The 23,149-nt window shown below is 40.5% G+C and overlaps 1 protein-coding gene across 2 annotated transcripts; it reads right to left on the bottom strand.

Moving 5' to 3' along the window:
* Positions 1-1,679: 1,679 nt before the first annotated feature.
* kcnj19a (potassium inwardly rectifying channel subfamily J member 19a) lies at positions 1,680-20,275 on the bottom strand. 2 transcript variants are annotated; one of them, XM_040044647.1, is made up of 3 exons: positions 19,222-20,274; positions 6,868-7,084; positions 1,680-3,984 (listed from the first exon to the last, which is right to left on the bottom strand). In XM_040044647.1, exons 1-3 carry the CDS (start codon positions 19,885-19,887, stop codon positions 3,320-3,322), a joined length of 1,548 nt encoding a protein of 515 aa, XP_039900581.1. In that variant the 5' UTR covers positions 19,888-20,274; the 3' UTR covers positions 1,680-3,319. The 2 variants fall into 2 exon arrangements, with proteins under 2 accessions (XP_039900581.1, XP_039900591.1); XM_040044657.1 differs by lacking the exon at positions 1,680-3,984 and adding an exon at positions 3,992-6,292 and having other exon boundaries at positions 19,222-20,275.
* Positions 20,276-23,149: the final 2,874 nt, after the last annotated feature.

Genomic DNA, 23,149 nt, shown 5'->3' with positions numbered 1-23,149 from the left:
TGAAAGATACAGAGATCTCCATACTCAAACTCACATATACACCTCCGCTGTGTGCTTAGCCCCCACTGCCGGAGCGCAGAGAAGCTCCCATGTTGCCGTGGTGACTGCGATGGAAACAAGGGGCTTGTTCTTGACTGACGGCCGCTGCATTTGTTTGTTGTGTGTCAGTGTGTCTTCAGATGCACATGCATATGCGTGTGGTTCACTCAGGCACGTTTCCCTTTTAAACACCACGAGTGGCCTAATTAACCATTCATTCACAGTTGGTGCAACACAACACAAACAACTGGCTCGCTGTGGTTCATAAACGAACCAGTTATACATCAAAAGATCCCCCAAACAAATCCATCTAAAATAGAATAACAAATTAATTTACTTTTTTTTTTCATAGAAAAGAAATTGGTGTTCTTTGTCATTTAGGACATTTTCAACCCCCTCATTTTTGTGCTGTGGCATAGAAAGGCTACTAATGAGCCTCTCATTGCCTCGTCTTGTTATTAAGTATTAATGTTCCTGTTATTTTTAACATGTGGAGACATCAATTTTGGGGTCATTATAGCAGAGGCTCAGACCCTCAGAAACACCTCTGACTGTCTAAAACTGTGTGCCCAGATGTTACTTTAAATAAGCAGAAGAGGTGGCAGCGATGACAGTGCCACTGCTGGAAGGTTTTTACATTTGCCTGTGGCTGTGACAGAAAGTCTGTTGATCTATGCGTGTGTTAAGAAGGTTATATATATTTAACTATATTTTTGTGACATAAATAATTTCTTGTGAATCTCATTCCCTTCTCTTTTTATCCTGTGGAACATTCTTTTGTTTTATTTGTTGACTTAACTTTGGTTTTATATTTATCTTTATATTTCTTGCTTTTGTAGGAGCTTTTCATCATCCCCGGTATAAATGTTAATTTCCAGTATACTGACGAATCAGGATTCAAGACGTGAACCAAACTTGTGACTTTAGCAGTGCTAGGGAATTTGGACTGCTTATTTAAAACAGTCATTTTGATTTTTTCACCCCTCCTCCTCCTCGTGTTGTAACACAGAAAATTAAAATAAATCTAATTTTCTGCTTAGTGACATGCTGTAACAGTTGTCAGACCACAATACACGTATCAGCTGTTTAATCGGCATAATTCAGGTAAGCTTCAGTTTGTTGGACTCGGATGTTATTCTCTGCTGTTTGATTTGGGCAAGCAAAATAAATAAACCGCCATCCAAACATGATGTCAGAATTGATAACTTTTTCCACTATTGATGGTAGATCTGTTGCACACCATAAATCTATGGTCGTTAACTGGCAGGTTTGAAACCATAAGCGTCTGATGAAACTTTGATGAAGCATTTTGGCAAATGAACTTGTTTATTGTCCCAGTTAGCAGCTTATGACACTCTATTTATTAGTAAATAGAGTGTCACTTCTGGTTTTGGCCTTGGCTCGGTGCTGAATTTGTTGGTTTTCAGATTTGTTGCTATATAAATATAATTGAATTCCCCTGAATTAAATTATGGAGCACAAAGAAGTAGTAAACCAGCAAATAACGCTGCATAATAAAAGCAGTCTGTCACTTTTGGACATTTCTGTTCTGTTCGCACTTGGTATGGTTTTCATATCCCTTAAAAGTCAGAAACTGGATTAGTTCATTTGAGTTTGACTATTTTTCTCAAACTGGCACATAAAACTATAAATGGTCTTTCAATTACCCCTTTCCAAATTTCAGTAATAATTGCACTATGGGTGGCTCTCAGCTGTTGGTGGAAAAATGATTGCTAAAGAATGCATGAATACGATATGAGGTTATTAATATTTATTAGCCTATTACATAAAAAACCATAATACTTCAACTTTATTGATCATTCAATCAATAGATTGTGAAATAAAATGTAAAAAATGAACCACAGCTAGCTACATAAAACTGTCTCACTCTCATCAGAACTTTCTTCTTTCTCCTAACTTATCACACTCTTTTTTTCAGTAAAGCTATTATTATCCACTTCTGGCAAATCATACACAGCATGAGAAGAGTGGCAAAGCACATGCGTAGTTAGCAAACATACAAGCGCACTCAAAGCTCTCAGTGCAGCTATATTACAGGAATAGAGTGTGTGAAGCATATGTAGGCTCTTTATAAAGTGAGTGGGTGGTCGAAGCTGCAGATTGATGGGAGACCCCGTGCGTACTGTTAAAGCCAGTCAAAAATCCTTTTCCCTCCCTTCCTTCCTCGCAATAGGAAAATTGAGGCTTTGGTCTTCTCTGGATATGCTGACTCTGTATTTGATGATGATGATTTTGTTTTTGTTCCTTAATTGCATCCATGCTGTGTTGTGTGTTTATACTTGGATTTCATTAAGCCCTACGTGTTCAGGGTTGTCCTACACTTTCAATCTACTATTTCACCTGCTTTTGGTACAAATGCTGACCACATGCAGAACGACAGTTCAATAAATCTATTGTGTTGGCATAAGTTGATAAAAAAACAATAAGCCCCACTAACCAAATTGGTGTAGTCGTGTGTTCTGAAATATACTGGCGTGAAGACGGTACACTGCGTTTGGATATGCTTATTAAACAGGATGCCTCAGCTGACCACATTCAGTCTGCAATAACAGGTCATCTATAATCAGCTTCCATTCTCCAATAAACACATGTTTATATTTTCCATCTTAACAGCAGTGTATCTCATTATCATCTCCCTCTCTCTGATAGCCACTTACTGCACCACGGAGTTATGGGATTGTTCCTGCATAGTGTCGCTTGCCAATGTGGTAAAATTACGGGCATTAACAACAGCCTATTAAAGCTACAATTGCATCGCACTGCTGGATTACTTATTGATATTTGGCAGAATTGCAGCACTAAAAATTTTAATGTAAACATAATAAATTCTGGGGGGGCGGTAATAAAAACACAATAAAGAGAAAGATCAAACAGCATTTATTATCATCTTAATATAATTTATATTTAGATAAAACTAAGATTGACAGTTAAGTGTAGTGGTGCATACATTAAACAATGGATTTAGTGTATACATGCACAACTCTTGCAGAATAATCAAGTTTGCTTTAAGCTCAAAGTTTGTGTTTTCTGGTTGTGTGTACCAAAGCGTAAATTAATAATAGCATAGCCTCTGCTAAGCACAAAATCACAGTAATTCCAGTAAAGATTTAGTCTCAAGAAATAAAAATGAATAAACCTCTTGTTTTTTTGTTTTAATCAAAGCCTCCAAGGGTAAAGTACATCTTTGACTCTTGTTTTCATGTGTTTGTGGTCAGAGGTCACTGTCTGTACGTTGTTATAGTCCAGGACTGTCTGGATTTCAGCGGTCGGCATTCATCTTCCTTAGCTTTGGTGGCAAGTTATCCTCCAACCTCCCACCGGCTGAAAGAAGTGGGCTGTGCATGGGAACCGGAGCAGGGGACAGCGTGGATGGCAGGCTGTGTTGGTACAGGTCTCCAGTTGACTGGGTCATGGGTTCAAAGCCCACCTTGAGAGACTTTAACCCTAGACGATTTGCTGCCTCGGGGCCAGGTGAGGAACTGAGACGTTGCAGCTTTAGGGGGAGGTCTCCGGTGCTGCAGGCCTTCTCTGAGTGCTGGGAGCTAAGCATAAGCACTTTCCTCTGAAGGTCCTCCTTCCCCGATGAACTCATCCTCTGCAATTTGCTTGGAAGTCGAACCCCAGTCCCTACATGATGGCCCCTTTCCTCAGTAGTGTTAATACAATCCACAGAAAACACGCGGTCACGTCGGGCACCGTGGCTCTCAGTCAGTGCGGGGGTAGGAGTAGACAGAGGCGAGGGGAGAGAATTCTTCTCTTCGTGCTCCTTGACACTGTACGGTGGTGTCGGCACCTCGAACGTGCTGTGGAACTGAGAGTAGTCGACCCTGAAAAAACCCTCTTCCAGGGACATTACTGGTAGGAAACGATGGCCCCATAAAACCTCATCCTCAGTGTATGACGTTCTTGCCTGGCATGTCATACCTAGAAGAGAGTGACGGCAGTAATAATTTTAATAACTGCTATTAAATGGGGTTTCAGCAAAACAATTATAGGCTGATAACGAGGAATCTGTAGGATCGGCATCACTGCATGCTATCTCTTTTCTCTCTCCTTTATTTCTTGTGATGACAGCTTCGTGCTTTGCTCTGTGTGATTATCCAGTTCAGTTTAGTCACGTACTAGAAGATTTAAAATAAACCCACATGAAAGGGCTATTGCATTTCCCAGTTCATAAAAGTAACAAGAGGCTTTTACACCCTAATGTTTTTATTTTCAAAGCTTGCCATGTTCCAATACTGATGTACTGTAATGGAATATGTGAGATGAAGATCCTACATATGCATATATTTCTTTCCTGGATTTCATAAGCTTTGTAAGTTTATCTTTCCTTGATCTGGTAAATTATTTTCATATTTTCTTCCATTAATAGTGGCTAAAGCTGGCAGATGGTTTAGGCAAAGCTGGTTGTGATAATTGCTCATTTAAATCTGATCATCGTGATGCTCTTACATCAAAACAACATGGCATGTGTTCTGTCTTTACTTGTCTTTATTTAACTCTCTGTGTTGATTGCAGCTTCAGTCTTCGGCCAGCTAGAAGAAAATCATCTGTTGGCAAACTGGGATCAGTTTTCATCTCGCTCTGGTGGAGGGCCTAAATTATAGATGATGTATTAAGCAAAGAGTTCTAGTAATGGGGGTGCCTGTGCGTCTGCTTTGTGTACACGTTTTCCATTTGACCTGAGGCTTGTAAAGTAATTTTCTTGACATTTGGATGTTTGTTGGAGGTCATTCGTGATCAATAATCACTTAGTTTGAGTTTCTTTTCTGATCCAATGGCTTTGCTACAACCTGAGCTCTTCTGTGAAACACTACAGTTGGCTAAAGAGTAGGAGTCTGATCCAGTCCCTCTGAGGGATGATATGTTCTGTGTTATGTCATAACCTGATGCTATTCCAGGCACACGACTCATCTTCATCCACAGAAACTCTTCACCATTTCTGTATTTTTTTTCTAATTGCCTTAAGGCTCAGCTTTAATTGCAGTTGCAAGTTTAGGATAATTTTCCAGCATTTTCTCCTCTCTAACCAGTAAAAAACTGAACTTCAGTTGATTATAGTTGCACAAGACAACAGTAATATCAATGCAATGGAAGCTTTTGGGTCGAGTCTGACAGGCATGCTAGTTAAGGTTCATCATTTAAGCATACTTTAGGTATTCTGGTTAATGTCTACTGCTTTTTGCATAAAAATAAAAGCCCTCGGCACATCAAGACTTTATGTAAAATTCCTGACACTGGCAGAGGTTAGAGAGTACATCAACTTCATTTGCTGAGTGTTATGTTAGGGTCAGCGAATTTACATAGTTGCACGTCATCTGCATAATATTGTCAAGGGGCAGCCTAAAGATGAAGTCGATATACCATTAAAAGGACAAAAAAAAAATCTTATGCCATGTTGACTGCCCTTTAGTTTTATAGTTTCTTATATAGAGCTAACAAATTCTGCCATTCTCAGTTTTCATCTCATTAGGTTGCCAGAAGTCAGCACCAGCATGGATCTTGTGTGATGCTGGGTTCAAGCGACAACCCATGTGATCCTGTTCTATTGCCACACAGAAGAAACTAACTATAACTCGTTGTTTAAAATCAGACCTAAACGAGAGCTTGGAATTGATTTTAGCTGTCAGAATTTTTTTTTTTTATCAGCAATGAAATTAAGCAGTTTTGTCACATTGTTGAAAACAGGAAAAAAAAATGCCTTGAAGACACAAACTAAAACTGACAAGAATTAGAGCCACTGCATGGTAATCTGTCAGGTCTGGTTGAAACAAAGTGAATGAGTAGGAGAGACGATCAACAAGCTGAACAGCTGTGTCAGCAGCAGCTGGATATACCGGGAAGCTGTTAATGTGTTTGGGGTAATGGGATGTGGGTTAGTGTGAAGATGCACATACGGAAATGACATTTTAAAAATATGCTTATTTTTATTATTGTTATTATTTTTAAGCATTCCTTTTCCATACAGTTGACAGCATATTGTGGACAATTGTAGGCGACACTTCCAGGGCTTTCCTCTTCTACTCCTCAGCTCCGAGTGCTGTGCACTGCGACACTAGACTTCTAGCTGCACCCTGATTTAATGGTGTTATCAACAGAGCACAGCCGTGTTGCCTGCCTGGCTTCTCGCTTCCCGCTGATCCTTCCCTTCTGCTCTAAGCCTATTCAGCTCCATGGTTTCTCCTACAACAGTGACACAGGCAGGGTTATGGGGGGATGCCTAGAAGCACGGCTGAAAAGAAAAGAGGAGGATGGATTTATTTGTATTGGACTTTTGGGATGAATCATTGTGTTAAATATGCAACAGAGAGATCTGTGTTGTTGCTGAGGGTACTCCAGCATGGCTGCCTGTAGCGTACAGCAGCGGCTTTATACCAGTGTCTCACACCCTCTGAATTACTTCTGCTCTCAGCTGTCATGTGAAAAATAGAGTGGAACTTCAACTAAAACCTCATTCATCAAAGTGACACACGCATCTATGACCACAGGGTTTTATTATGCATAGAGTAGACATAAACTAATTCTGCAGAAATAAAATATCCCTTGAAATTCAATCAGTGCGTCATTCTCATGTGTTGATGTCATCCTTGGTTTCTCCAGTTCTCGTGCTGTTCAAATATGCCAAACTGGGAAGGTGGGGAAATTAGATTCCAGATTATGAGTATCTATTTGATAGGAGCGTTATGTGGCTTGTTATTAATGTCGGACTTTACATTTAGATTGGGAGTGAGTAAAGCGGGGAGAGAAAACAAACAATGGGAATGGGGAAGGACACAGTTTAAAGAAATGACATGTAAGATTGCTCACCGGTAGTTTCAACGATGCCCTCGAGGATAACGACAATTTCAAACTGTTCACTCATGAGAGAGCGCTGGGATAGGTCGAAAAAGGGGCTCTTGGGATTAATTTCATGACAAATGGTGAGAGGGGATACCAGAAAGAGCTGGTCTGCACCCGTTCCAAAGCCTACATCCAATTCGCACTGGTCCAGAGGCAGGAACTCGCCCTCAGGTGTCTGACGAGACTGAAAGATAAAAGTCACACATAAGTAGACGGAGACAGAGGAAAGTGTAAAGAAAGCGAAACAAAAAGGTACAAAAATAAAAGAAAGAGACAGGGAAGTGATAATTACATTCATGTAGTCTTTAAAAAGTCAATTCAGTTCTTCTGTCTACCTGTAAATGAAATATTTTTTTGTATTCTACTTGGATATAAGTACTTTATGACAATGTTAAAATGCCCAGTATTACAAGTCCAATGGAAAAGTGTCCTGTGTGGCAAGTTAAGTACCTCATTTGTAATTGAGCTGTATGTGAAAAACTATTTAAGCTGCTTTAGCATGCTTGTACTTTCTGCCCATCTGCAAACTGCTTTGCAACCCACTTCTGCTCCAACTACTCCTTTCATGCTGTTCTCAATGCTGCCTGCTTTCTCCTGTGCTGGGTTTTGTAGTTGATGTCTACCTTCAAATCTAAAGGACAGCAGATTGAAATAACATCAATTAATTCGAGTATAGTGGTATTTTAAAAGCAGACTGATAGAATATAGAAATATTATTACTTTCATCTAATTAATAAGCGTTCCAAAATTTCACGAGTCAAAAGGTGAGAAAATGCGTTTCTCTTAAAATATATAACTCTCATGAAAAAACGATGAAAGAGATTTCTCTCTCACTCTCTCTCTGTGCTATCTTGTTTGCCATGTCCACAGACTTTGCGCTTCACATTGATTTCTAGGAGAACTTGCAGGCAGACGTATGAGACAGCTGTGTTTGGACAGGACTTGCCCACAGAGCGTTAACTGGTGCGGAAGCATTTAATTGCCCAGATGATGTTAGAGCTCAGCACCGGGGTCCTGGATGTATTTTCTTCTTTCCTGTCTTATTCTGTCTAATCAATCTGTTCACCTTTTCTCTTCACATTTTCTCAATTAGCAGTCTGTTTCACCTGTTATTACAAAGTCTTTTGAATTTCAAGACATTTTCTGACATCCTGCTGCAAAAAGGCTTTCCGATTTTCAAAAGCTTCAATATATAATTAATATGAAATATTTTCATAGCTATAAAAATGTAGGAAGGGAAGATAAAAACAGGTGTGGGTGGGGAAAAAAGTCTTTAGAATCAAAGATTATTTTGGCAAAAATCCACATTTAAGATAATTAGGAACGATATCTTCTTTGGCATCGTGGAGCTCAGTTAAAGTCAGTTATCAAAAAAAGATGCTTAAACTCCTTTTAAAGTAAATTAATGTCATTAACTCCAAAGAAAATAATCTGCAAAAAGATGATTTTACTCTTTTCACAGATTAATTTTTAGATTCTTTTACATGACACCCTGCCTTCTCTACTCTTCTCTCTTTTTTTGGGTCATTGTTTTACCTCAAACCAATTATTTGGATGCGTCACTCACCAGCCACCCACCTAACAGCACACACTACTCCTCCACCTCAGCTCCACGCAGCTTCATAATGAACTCCCACACAGACTACCACACAGCCTCACCAGCTTCTCTGTAATGCTTTCTGCCATTTCTGGATCTTTTGTTCTTGTTGTGAATCTTAATAATAATCAACACACTATTCACTAAAACACAGTCCCCTCTTTCACCCCTGCCCGAAACACCAATGAAACTGGAAATTGGCCATTTGTAGGCTGCTTAACACACCCCTAACCTAGCTGGGTCATCTGTTTACTGATCTAAGCCATTCTGTTTTACTCTGACCCAAATGAGTAACCACTAATTTTGCTCTGGCTAGAATAGAAATTATCCACTGGAGTTAGCTAGTTAAGCAGATGCTTGCTCCATGATTTGGTTAAAGAGCCAGTCTGCAGACTCATTGTTGATGTTTTCAGCCCACTGGTCACCAGCTGATTGAAGAGAGCACGTTAAATTAAAGACACGGCTGTTGAAATATATTTGCATGCTTAGCCTAAACACTTATCTAAGAGAAAGCTTTCTGCTTTCAACTTGCAATAGAAAAGGAGTGAGAGATGAAGAGGGGCTGTAGTGTTTGGAATGTAGCTAAAAGTAGCTGAAGTTGCAGGTATGTAAACCTAAACCCTAAATCTGAGAGCAGACAGCTGCTGAAAGTTTCAGCGTTCAGGGAATACTTCTGGTAAATGGTAAATGGACTGGTTCAAATATAGCGCTTTTCTACTCTATCTGATCACTCAAAGCGCTTTATACAACTAATTCATTCACCCAATCACACCCATTCACATGAGCATTTTTTCTAAGCTGTTAAGTGCTCCCTATTTAACATTCATGCACATTCACACTCCGATGGATCGGAGAGCAACATGGGGTTAGTATCTTGCCCAAGGATATTTTTGATCGAACCACCAACCTTCCGGTTAGTTGCTGGCCTGCTCTACCATCTGAGCTACAGCCACCCCACTTCTTAACAATAGGGAAATAAATAATGATGAGATATTTGGCCTTGAAATAAACCAGACCAGGTGATGTGCTGATGCCGGTCTTGCTACAGGTGCTCGACAGAAAACAGCAGTTGGAGATCACAGCACAAACAACCTTTATTGTGACTCTGTGCAATGAACTTGCAGTCATGTTTCCTTTGAAATGGTTGCTTCAAAAATGGGGTCTGTGACCACTTAGAGTCAGTTGCCATCGTTAAAGCAACTGTGGTGCATTAAAATGGCAATAAAGTGGTAATAAGAGATTCCTGGTTGAAGGAGTCAAGTTTGCAATTCCATTAAATTTTTTTGTGATAACAGTGATAAATAGGTGGAAATTTACAAATCTCTTGCTGTCTGTTGCAATTTTGTTGCTATTTGCAAACACATAGACTGCTTACATTCAGAGTCCAGCCAGAATCTCAAAGATTTGAAACAGAAATTAGTGATGTCATTGCTCCAGGACATCATCTTAACAGCCGAATCAGACAGGAACTCAAGCAGCTTTCCTTTCATGTAAGAATATAACTAGAATACGACCAGTTGAGTGGAGTCCCCATATTACATATATTGATTGCAGAGTGTTTGCAGTCTGTTAGAAATCAGCAATTACTAGCAGACCTTCATTAGTCTAAAGGTGACTACAATCAGGCCCAATCCAACCTCGACTGTTTAGAGACAGTCTACCTTTTACCAGGAGACCTATGCAACCACACTGCGATTGAAAGTGGCTGCTGTAGTACTTTTAGATTGCTAAATGTGAAGAAATTAATTGGAATCATCTAAAAACTACAAAGGAAATTTCTGTCCTCTTCTTTATTCTCCTGTGTCTGGGCCATTAGATGAACATGTCTTCAAGAGAGCTTAAACACATAAGCACACTTTTTTCATGTATAGTATAAAGTTTATGGAATAAAATACACTTTGCTTGAGCGTTTCTCTTGGTTTTTGGTACCTTCTTTAAATGTGATGAAGTTTAAAGTTAACTAGGCTATTTTTAGGCTAGCTAAGCTATAACTGAGCATGACGTGAATGTAGGTAATCAAGGCATTATACCGAATGGGAAAACAAAAGTAAAAGCAGAAACTGTTTATAAAATAATCCAAAGACGATACATCATATTTATCTGAAACACTGATGCTGACTAGTTTAACAAAATGTCATCAGGTAATTTTTCTGATGCATGCACATAGACTGCATATTAGTCTTAGCTAATGTGACGGTGCACAGAGATGGTTCTGCATTTTTTTTCCTCGTGTAAATTACCTCAAAATGTTGCAGCAGGTAATCATTAATCCAAACTCCAAACAACCGTGCATATTAAACAGCATGTCTATAAACATGATTTATTGTTAGAATCTGTATTCGTTTTACTAGATAATAAAGTAGCTACTGCTGAGTTTGAAGTGCTGCAAAAATAAGTTTAATTCATGAAAATTTTCTTTTAGTGTGAACGCTCTGGCTTCTTTGTACTTCCCGCCCCCCGCGCTACAGTTACTAGTCCTAGTCCGATTTCATCCTGACCTGCCGGTGATATTGTCCTATCTCCCAGATGCAAACTGTGAATAAGGTGCGAGTAAACAGGTTTTGCATTGCCAGAAAACACTGCATTCTATTTCTATCTCCTGTGAATATCAATGAGATGCTCGTCTGGATTTATGTCGGGGAATGACTTTCGTGTCGAGCGGGCATTGTTCACTTGTCAGGTGCTTACAGGCCACTGAATACTATTTGGCATTGTTCCTCCTTTGAGGGTTATCTCATGTTAGCTTAGGGAAATTCTTCTTTTCACTTTCTGTCTTGGTCGCTTAAGATTAAAAAGATGGATGACTGTATGCAAACATTGACAGGCAAAGCTTCTTACAAAGGCCCCCTGGCACTCTCCTAGACTCCTTCTTGCACAAAGATCCCGAGATAGCTGAGCTTGTCTGCTTTTTTTCCCCTCCTGTAAATCTGACATGCTGTTTCAACCAATCAACAGATTTTTCTCTCCAAGCTCTCACATAGTCAGACAGGAACTGTTTTTATTTCTTCTCCACAATATTTTTGGGGAGAAGAAGCACTGGATGAGCACACAAACATCTCTCTTTGAATTTTTACCTGTCACGTCTGATTGCTCACCATGCCCATCAACGACTCAGCTACTCATTATCATTAGAAAAGCGAGGCGTTTTTTTTTTTCCCCCTCTGTGCTTGCAGTGGAAGTGTCTCAGTGGTGTGAATGATGCTCATGGATAAAGACAGGTGATAAATAAAACTGATTAGACCTAAAGGGTCCTGGTCTTCCTACTCAACTCCACTCCTGCTCGGCCAGACCCTCATCAATCAGCAGCCTCAGTGGAGATGGGGGTGGAGGTGCTTATAGGCAATCAGATCGACCGGCCGACAGTCCAACCAAATCACGCGCGCTTTCAGGCTGCGAGTTATGCACAGCCTAGTCATTAGATTTAGAAAAGCCTTGGTTAACATTTCATTCAAGCCAATCCAGCCAAGACTGAGTGAGATTAATTAGAAAAGTTAAATCACAAGTTAAATTAATTGGGAAAAACAACCTGAGGTAGACTGCATGGTGTTCTTCTGCTCTTACAAACGAGACTGCAACTGCAAACAACTGCTTGTGTTTAAGACTGCTTACGGTTTAAAATGAATGTCTGCATCTTCCTACACTTTCAGCTGTTGAAAGGCAGAATCGCTTAATGTAGCCAGCCTCTGGTAAAAGCATAAAAGACGGCTCAGTTTCTCTGCAGAACCTTTGTTGCACCATCGTCACCAAGATGTGTTCCTACCACAGCAACTCAAGATTTCATTTTTCCTATTTAAATGTGTTACTTTTCTCCTTTTATATAACTGAACAACACTTACATAGAGCTTTCATTGCTTCGCCTAAAAGCTCCCTTTACGCAGTCAAGCAGCCATTTCTGCTTTACTGTAAATCGCTTTTTACATCATAATCAAATACAGTTTAATACACCTCTGCATGATCTGTTAATGAAAGAGCTCAGAGGGGAAACCTCACTGAGCTGAGCAGGCACACAATTACACAATTGAATTGTGAGACCAGCATTTGGTGGATTTATCCACTTTAGAGAGCGTTTGTCTAAAGGTGCTCTTTTATGAGTGTGGAAATGTCAACTGAGAAGAGGCGAGTTTTCCTATTTAACATGTTTTACCGAGGGTAAGGTCCAGGTTACTTTTCTTTGAGAATGCATATTTTTGTTGTGTGTACTTTTTACATAATAGAACTGAAAGAAAGCTATTCAAACACACATGGGCGCATTAATCGGACACACATAATTGAGTCTTGAGGCACAAGAACAATGCGGCTCATCCTGATAATGTGAGACCAGCTATTGTGCACAGATCAACTGAAAAGCTTCCAAAGATGACACCTACTCAGGGCTGTACAACAAAGTTAATAGAGGCTCTCTTCTACACAACAGGGGGAGATGAATGATGGCAGAAAGATGTTAATCTTGAAATTTCGTAAATTAATGGTCTTATTTTTACTCTAAACGCAATCTTAATGCTGCCGTTCATTTCTAACGTGCACATTAGCGCCCATAAACTTTAAGCTCGGGCCAGTTAAACATGAAACTTAAAGAAGCATATTTAGGTCTAACACTATCCTTTAATGAAGGAGACGTGGGAATCCGTTTAGTTTTGGACGAGATCAAAGTAAAATGAATTTTATTGATCGGAAATTCTCTGCAGTACATACTAATAGACTAATCAATCTTCTAATCTGTGTTCTGTTAGTTGCAGCAGTGCAAGATGGGCTTTGCTGCTAATTGTGAATCCATGTAAATTGCCATGACAACATAAGCAGTGCGTTTGCGCTGCTCTAACTTTACTGCACAGCTTCATTTGTGGCATTATTAACATACAGCTTAACGGGCTCTGCATACGAGCATGAGAAATTATATTGTTAGGAAATAAATTCCTTTTAGTTATTGAAAATGTGGCGCTTACACCTGATTTTAATCTGGTTAGAGGTGCACGTTGGTTAAGCCAAATTAAGAAAGAGCCACTTTTGTGACTCATGTAGCCCATTAATGTTGAATTGTAGTACCCATGCAGTCCCTCAAAAACCAAAAATCTTCTGAGAGTTGAGATTAATTTTGGGCGATTGTTGAAACATGTTCACATTTTTGAACATTCCCTGCAAAAAAGTGGTATTTATATTTTTATGCTGCATCTGCATGTGGCTGCTCCACTGTACACTGTGCGCCTTTTAACAAATAGCTCACTTTAATTAGTTTTGGGATCCAATCTCAAGCCTCTGGCAGTGAAGTCAGACACAGCGAGACAACATGACCTCCACTGCTCCAACACCTCGCCTCTTCTCCAACTTCCCACACTAGACTCAGCACACGGCTTCATAATTAGTTTATTGCTAAATCTTAACGTGGAGATAATACCAAAGGATGCTTTGCTGCTTTCTCGGTGCGTGAAAATATGCAGTAGTAGTAGAGAGCGTACTGCAAAGTAACAACCTGCCACATTTGCCTGAGTACAGAGGCATGTAAAGTCATACTGATGAGGTCGCTGTAGAGGCTTAAATTAAATTAAATTAAATTAAAATGAGACAAGATTAGGTGTAGCTTGAAACGCTGAGACCAGGTTGGAAAGCCATTCAATTCTTCATGTGGCAACTTTGTGACTTTGGCAGATATGGTGTCACAATGTTCTTGGCCAAACTGTGTGTTTGTTGTCAGCGTGCACCCTGTGAGTTCTTCTTGTGTGGAAAATTCTTTAACGAGGCTCATGCTTTTAGTATTGTTAGGAGCCTAAAGATGCTGTATTTATGCAAAAATAATGGTCCAGTGCTTTACCCCTGATAGAAGAAAGAAAAACTTCACATTACAGATCCGGAGCCATAGCAAATGCCTCAGAAAGAAACCTTGGGAATCCAAGCTGTACATCTGTTCTTATGTATATTTGAGAATGCACACTCCTACATCAGAATGTTCTGTCCTGTGTGGACTGAATTATTTAAGTATAGAATACAAACACACGAGAAACATGAACAGAGCAGACTTTCCAGCTCTTGGACTCGCTCATCAATACATGCAGGGATTCCAGGTCTGTTTTTTCCAGCCCTCTGCAGCCTGATAGTATAATTGAGTCTTTTCTTATTAGAAAAAAAAATGGAAATCAATTCCAGTTCTAGTGCCTGTGTAACCTGCTGTGCAATCCTCTGAGGAGATATACAGCCACGACTATTTTACTCCCTTGTATATCTCTGAAATAGAAGGCACCATTCATACAGTGAAAATATTAAGAAAAAAAATCTGCCAGGCTCTACCCAGCTGTTTCACTGCTCTCCATCTCTTTCAATCAATGTCCTGCACACTCACACCCGCCTCCCGCCCTCACAGCTACACCAGAGTCATATTTTCAGCTTGGATGTTCCACCAGGATGCCCTCTGAGGCTGCCGTGGATGCCTTCCAAAGCTGCATTTCAGCTGCTTATGGTGGGACTTTAAATGTTGGCTGTCATTGGTCAGTCTTTTCCTTATTTCGTTTATAATGCAGGGATTCAAGGCCTTTTTCCATGTCCAGTGATCATCCACAGCAGTACTACAGGGCTCTTTCCAAACACAGCAGCAACAGCAATAACTTTTTGCAAGTTGAGCTGAATCCCTTAAATTCAAATTTTTAAGAGATGAGAAACAGCATATATGGCACAAGATAATCACAAGGCTGCTTCCTGTCTGAACATCACAAACACACTGTGTTAAATGTTGATTTTTGACTTTATCTAACAAAGATTGTGCTAAATTGTCCCTCAGTGCGGTGCAGATTTCTTCTTGGCTTAAGAAAGCAGCGAGCAGTGTTCCCCTCTGCTAATACGAGCCACAAACCTCTCTTTGGCTTCTTGGGCATGACCAAAATGAGAGGGAAAACCAAAAATTTTGCTCGTAGGTGTGAGCTGATGGCCCAAGGTGCTTTTCAAATGAAGGCTCAGTGTGTCCATGAATTCCAGTAGGAGGTGAGACAGACTGATATGTGATTTTTCTGTGTGGTATTTAGTGTATTTTAGTTGGCAGAGTACAAAAGGACAAAGAAATAAAGCAGAAATAAGGTTACTTATTACTTTACGTTTGTTCTTTCACAACTGGGGAGTCTGACAACAGACTACTCTACCTTTCTTTTTACATATGCATGAGGGGTACAGCCCAATTCCCTTGATTGTATCCGCGTTTCGGTCAATTGCGTCATTCTCTTGCATCTTATTTCCTCTCATGAAAACACAAGGCAGGAAAAAAAGGAACTGTCTTTTTGTCTGAGCCTTCATCTGAAGCAACGTCCATTTTTTATTTAATTTTTTTACATTTTTGTCTAGTGACAGGGACACAGCTGGTCCGTCCGTCACTCTGATTTCAAAGTACGATGGCAGCTTTTGTTCGTTTAGAGTTTGCACAAGTAATGTTACTACCATCAGCGCAGCGGCCACAGCACACGATATTTGAATGTGTTACCTGCACTGCATTTATATTGTGTTTATTTCTGTCAGACTTCACTGGTAGCATAAATAATGGCAACAAATAACTAATTTGAATCAACATTTTTTTATAAAAATATATTCTCTTTATTATTTCATATTAATCCCAGTTGTAACCTTCATATTTTTTCATTTTTGGGCTAATAAATCAAACTGTCTGTGTAATATTTATGGTAAGTGATTAAAGGCATTGCATAAGAACACTAGGGTAAAAAAAAATCTTTATTAAAATGCATGGTTCTTTTGACAGTCAGACCTACAGTTGCATGGTTCTAAATTTAAATGATGAAGACAAAATAAATAAAAAAATGCTATTGATGCTGACTTTTCTCTTATTCTTCTATTTTCTCATTTTAATGAGCTGACAAAAGCACTTTCAATGTGGAATTATTTAAGAGTAAAGTGAAGACTGAGTCTGTGGATTTACCTAAATTCTCTTATTTAATTGTTCTCCAAACACTACAAAGACGAGAAGATGCTATTTAATATAATAGAAACCTTGAGAAATGTGCTGGTACAACCCACCAATGTTTAAAGACATTAAAAAAATGCCTTGCAGTGCTGGATGAAGGAGTTGGTTCAGCTTTGTGCAAATCTCGTTTGATGCTTGTTTTGATTCCCACAGGAAACGGAGCTACGCAGGTGTTTTCAAATTCAATTCGGCTAAAGTGGTCCATGCAGAGTGGAGGGAAAGCTGATTGTTGTCATCTGTGGTGTCCCACTTCTTTTTTTGTTTGTTTTAATGAGTTTGGTAAGAAATACTGCGCAATGAAAAGATTTAGTAAGGAAACGAACTACTTTAACCACACTGGTGGCAGCAGGAGAAAATACCCGCTCATTTACATCTCTGCATGTAAATGAGGCGTTGAATGCTTTATAAGTTTGCAAGTTACAGTTTATGAGAAGCAAGAGAAAACGCCTCAGTTAGAAAGACCAACGAGTAACGAACATCGTATTGCAGGCACAAACTTTCTGGGTTGATTTATGTAGATGTTCAAAGCTTTTCCAGATAAATCTGCAATAGTTTTTAGTATTTGAACCCCACTGATACAACTATGTTTCCGCTTGCAGTTCAAATGATAGAGAATTACAGTTGAAGTTGAATTTTGATGCAGTGTAAAAACATTTGTTTTGATTTCTGAAGTTTGAGGGCTGTTCGCGTATTCCACTTTAGTTTCTTAAACTCTGCCTCTCTTTTAAACTCTTTCTAAACAAGTTAAATGATTCCACTGCCACTAATGTCTTTGGGTATCTTATGATGAGGCAAGACTTAAAAAAGGCTGTAGTTCAACAGCACCACCAACATTTCTATACAGGGACTGCACTAAAAGGCATCCAACTTAAAACAATACAACTATGGCAGTAGTTTAATTCAGCATCGTATTTGATGATAAATATTTACACGTATGTAAATCCTAAACAAGGCTTGTGGTCTGTGCACTGACTCACCAGACTGTTAGTTTTTTTTCTTTGTGTGTGTGTGTACTCTGGCAGTGCTGCTACAAATATTCTGTCTTGGTAAGAGAGTCTTTGAAGCGAAAGAATAAGGTTAGACCAGAAAGCCCTTGAGCAAAAAATGATAAAAAAAAATCTAAGAAGCACACAGTGGATGCTGTATTTATTGTATTTCACAGAGAGGGGGAGTGTAAAGAGGATGTGGGGTTGGCATAGGTCTTGGAATATATACTGATTGTATTTCTGGCCGTCTGGAAAGGAAGCAAATGGGTTTTACCTCAGCTCCATTTAAAAAAAATAAAATTAAAAAAGGAGTTTCCATTCTTTTTAGTGATTTCATGTCTGTTCCAATCTCATTGACACTCCTGTTTGTTAAGTTCTGGATACCCATGTTATTAAAAAAAATTGCCTTCATTTTCAACTTACTTAATTTAACACTGAGCTCCAGTGTACTGATGTACTGCAGTTCACACTATCACTGGTGTATTACGCAGGTGGAGAGAAGCCTATGGTTCAGTCTTACAAGGGAGGCGAGTGAAATCATCGCAAACATGTGCAATTTTACTTTCTGCCTATGGGGTTGTTCACTTTCTCCATGCTTGTAACTGTGGAATAGCACAGTCCTCCCTGCCTCCCTCTTTGCCTGCATGCATCATTAAGCTGACCAATGCTGTGCTTGATGTAGCTGTGCGGAGGAGAACACACATATAAACAAGCTCCAAGCACCTCTCTAATGCTGTTTGTCTTCTTTATGGCCCATTTTGCACATTGAACATGGATGTGGCTGAATGGAGCTCTATTACGATAATTAACACAGGGGGGCCTGTCAACCTTGGTGCTGTTTGTGGCAATTTTCTGCATTGCTGCCTGTTTTTAGAGTTTGAGGTTTATTAGCTGTATTCTCCCAAAATCTGCTAAGTTGAAGCCAAAATGGCACAAACCCACTTCAACAATGCATAAGCTTCTTCTTCTTTTTTTGCAGATAAATTCAAACACTGCAGTGCTTTCTAACTCTTTTTAAATTTCAGAAAGGAAATTTTTAAAAAAATGCATCACCTTAAATACTTTTTATGTCTTAACACTCTCTCTCCAGAGCATTGTTTTACTGAGTCCAGTGATCTGCTGCGGTGTGTCAATCTCAGCTCCCTACTGATTCACTGAGTCTAACTTTCTATCAAACACAAGGGGGAGGGGCATCTGTCTGTCACATCTGCTTACTGATACACTTCTATCTGCCCATGTGTCACCAGTTGAAGCGGAGCTGATGCTGGACACAGTAGGGACCATGCACACTGCAGCCCCCCCACAATGACAACACAGTCTTTTCTCTCTTATTTCAGTGGTTTGTGAGGCACCCATCTGGCTGCTGCTCAGCTTCACCATATATACTTGTTATATACTTGAGCAATTTGCAGCTTGTCTTTGGCCTCGTGGGCTTAGGTTAGAGATTCAGCGATGCAAGCTGTCATTCAAGTGTGCAGTCACGCTTAAAATAAATGACCGTGGAAGCTTAAGGAAAGTAAAAAACAAACAAAACACGGGATGCCAGCCTTCAAAGAAAGTGCTCCACGCTGATGAGATAACGCAGTGCTGCTGAAGCTCCGGTGTATCAGCAGGGAGTCTAATAAGTTAGTGTAAGTTAACTACATTGCATCTATTTCAAAGTCATGATTTGCTTTACTGATGAAAGGAGATGTGGTCTAAAACGAAGTGCTCTTACTCTTGCAGATTTAGCTTCTTTTTAAATGTATTTTAATGTTATTAGCCGAGTGTGTCGATATTAAGCTTACCTTTATAAGCTTGCACCTGATCTGTGCGGACACCATGTGGCTGTTCCGTAGGTTGCCCACACGGAACATGAGGCACAGTTTGCCGTCTCGCAGAGAAATCACCGCGTCCTGACTGAACATGAGCGTTTCTGCGCGTTTCTTGGGTTGGGACATTTTTATGAACATACAACCGATGAGAAAAGCGTCCACTATGGAGCCCAGCAGCGATTGGAACAAGAAAAGGATTATGCCCTCCGGGCACTTCTCCGTAATGTACCGGTAGCCGTAACCAATTGTGGCCTCAGTCTCGATGAAGAACAGAAAAGCTGAGGGGAAGTTGTAAACATTGGCCACACAGGGGGTGTAGGATGAGTCGTGGCCATGATTTAAATCTCCTCTGATGTACGCAATGACCCACCACATCGATGCCATGACCAGCCATGCGATGGTGTAAGTTAGGATGAAGATCAGTAGGTTCCATCGCCACTTTAAGTCTACCAAAGTGGTGAACAGGTCAGAGAGGTATCTGCTGGTCTCTCCACCGAGGTTTCCGTGCTGCACATTGCAGCGACCGTTCTTCTCCACGAAACGCTGGCGTTTTTTCTTGACCGGAGCAGAAAAAGATGAAGCCCGATTTGTGTTAACCACCTGATAGTCTTCGCCAAATTTTCTACGAAGTGCCGCCATTTCAGCTCTGCTGAAGAAAGTGGGGAAAAATACTTGCAGTTTAATCCATGCTTTGGTTGTTTTAGCCTCCAAAACACTGGTTACCTGTAGTGCGTAAAATGCGCCATGGCCACTTTAGCGCGCACATGAAATCCTATGAATAAAAAAAAAGAATCGTGCGTATTTCAGTGCTTTTAAAGCACAGTCATCATCCTCTCAGATAAAAATTTCCACTGTTCTGCCAGTTACTTTATATGACATCTGAGGATCGCTGACTGTAGCTGTGCGCTCTGCTCAGCCTCCCCACACTCTAACTGGTGTGATACTTGCCAGTGGAACGAAATACGATGAGTTGTCTACCATTCACAGCCTCTGGTGGGCTGTAAAGAATTGGAAAAAAAACGGAAGAGGGAGAGATGTGAAGAGAGGGAGGGAAGGGGCAGGGAGAGAGGAGGATAGAGTTACACAAGAAGGCGTTTGTGTGTAAGAGAGAGATGGAGGGAGGCGTTCAGTTTGACTCTTTTCTGTCCAGTTCATTCATACAGGTAGTCAGTGTGAGGCTTAATTGATATATTCATCAAAGCTTTGGTTAATTTATTCATTGATTCCCTTTGAGTAGTCATATTGCCTTTTATATTACAGCTGCTTATCCTGCGTCTGCACTGAGACACACAGCCACACAAAGTAAAGAGACTGGAGACATTTTGTGCTTTAAAGTTAGATTGTGCCATCTACTGGATATATAACATACATACATATTTATTTTAGTGGACTGGGCAACATGGGGGCTAGGGTATCACTAACATAACTGCTGATAATATTTGGTCTTCTGCTAGCCTGTGCCAAATTGCTAAAAACCTAATAATCTGAGATATAACTAGTAAATTAAGAGCAACTTAAAAGACAAATGGAGTAGCGGTTTATGTGTTAAATATTCTTCTTGAATGTCAGTTTTTATGCTGAAGACATTGGGTTTAGGACATTTTGAGAGATGACCATTCTTGGTTCCCTTTTGGCCTCATTTTAATCAAAGCCACAAAAGGTCTGCACTTCATGCAAGTGCCATTATCATTATTAACTAATGCATAATCACACTTTGAGTCACACAGATAGCATAGTCCTCCAACCAACCCTCACCTCAAGTGTCTTTGTTCAGCCCTTTCATTCGTGTTGAGACCCCAGTAGGAGTATTTCTGATATAAAAGAGCTGTGCCCTCTGAAAAACAAGATCTATAATCACTTTGTTCCTCTTTCAATGTATTTTTTAGCACTTAATCAATAAATGATGTAATGGCCTGATTTTTCTGGAACTTGATTTTTTTGGTTTTTGATCCCTGTGGACTTTTTAGTTGTTGCTTCTGGTAGGCATGACAGCGGAACAAAAAATATTTTTAAAAATATATGGCACCAGACAAAAAGTGCAATTTTAAGTAGCTAAAATGAATCCAGTCTAAGGAAACCGTCCAGCAAGAAATCCTGCTTTAAATATTGTAAGTTTTCAAGTAGATGTAGGCGTGTAGCCCTACAATTATTTTGAGAAAATTGGATAGAAAAAAGCACAACCTGCTCTTGCTCTGACAGTTCAAAGATTTCTGTTCAGCCATAATCAGTAGAAACAAGTACTCAGAGCAGAAATCTGACTGCTCAAGTTATCATTCATCACAACCTCAAGAAGAGACTGAGATAGCATAGATGCGCTTGTTCTAGCTCATTTGAAATTACTTTGTCACTGTAACATGAGTATATTTTTGCCCAACACGTGTTCTGTATCTATTGTTTGTCTTTGTATAAGTCAATCCCCTTTAATGATTTGTTAAGTAAGGCCGTCCGACTGCGGTCTGGGGTGTGGGGCCTCCCTGCTGCTGCGGAGTCGGGGTGGTCTGCCTCTCCCCACCGCAGGGAAAAGGGTAACACCACCTGGGTCTGGGTGCAATTCCCCCCTCCAGGGGCAAGGGTACCTAGACCCGGTTTGTAGAGTACGCTTGGGGAGTGTGATTGTGTGTACAGCGTCTCTTTATGTCTGTCTCCATGTTGGTTGAGTGTGGAGTAAGTGCCTATGAGAGCATGAGGGTGGGAATGGATGTTTGTGTCTGTGTGTGCCTGTATGTCTGTGTCTATATGTCAGGTTGGGTATCAGACGCCACCTCTCTGGGGACATCTCAGGCCCTCCAAGGTTTGGAGGCCTATCTCCACCCACCACCACTTCCCCTGCCAGTGGCGGACTCCCTCAGGTGTCGGTGCGTTGGTGGTTCTTTGTGTCTGGGGGTGGGCGTCCGGGTACACACCGGCTCACTCCTTGGCGGCCGCTTATCGGGGCCTGGAGCCTGGGGCTCGCTCGGGCCACTCCGGAGGTGGGGTGCCCCCGGCCTCTCGGCCTGGGGCTCGGTCACTCAGGCACAGCTGGCTGCCGACGGAGCTCACGGGCGCGTCACTGCAACTCCCCCTGGCTTCTGCTCCGCGGCTGCTGAGTGAGCCCTCATCTGGGACTCTCCTCAGCTCTTACTGGGACAGTGGCGCGGCTGCCCCTCTGTTGGTCTTCCATGGTCTCTTGTGTTCTGGGGGCCTCTGCATGTCTGGAGTTTTGATCTCCTCCATACCTGCTTCATGCCCTGGAGGACGGGGCTGTGGCTCCCCACACTCCCTAGCAGATCGTTACATGGAGAAACCTTTGGAATGCAAGCATGCTGATCCACACAGGTATGCACACAGGTGTACACACGGGTATTCACAGACGCGGACTACAGCTTTCTTGGCTGCTGCCTCAAAGCACATTGTGCGCTGTCTATCTTGCGTGCTGCACAATATCGTTTATTATTTAGTAACTATTGATATCTATGACTAGCTAGTTTATTGTGATGGTGCTTTGTTTTCTCTATTATTATGTTGCTCTTTGTTGTTTGCTGTCTCCTCTGTTTGTTTGTTTTTTGTTTGTTTTTTCTTTCTCCATACAGGTGACCCAGGAGTTTTTTTTTTTTTGTTGTTTTTTTTTCTCTCTCTTCCCCCCCCTTCTCACAGTCTCTTCTCCCCTTTGGTTTTCTCTCTTTCTCTCCCCCTCTTTCTCTCATTCATTCCCCCTGTCCTATTTATTTAAAAAAAAAAAAATGACAAAGGATGAACTGAAGCTCTGCCATCACGTAATGTCGCATACTGCTGTTTCTGATGTCATTTAGAAAAAAAAAAAAATGAAAAAAAAAAAATTATTTGTTAAGTAACAGCTTCTACAGCTTTATTTTTCTTTTATAATCTGTTCTTTTGTACTACGGGTTTACCTGATGGCTGCTGT

This window comes from Simochromis diagramma, unplaced genomic scaffold (genome assembly GCF_900408965.1).
Source record: "Simochromis diagramma unplaced genomic scaffold, fSimDia1.1 OVJJ01000321.1, whole genome shotgun sequence".
Taxonomy (NCBI): domain Eukaryota; kingdom Metazoa; phylum Chordata; class Actinopteri; order Cichliformes; family Cichlidae; genus Simochromis; species Simochromis diagramma.
The sequence above is the reverse complement of the archived record's forward strand: the minus strand, read 5'-3'. Positions and strand labels throughout refer to the sequence as shown.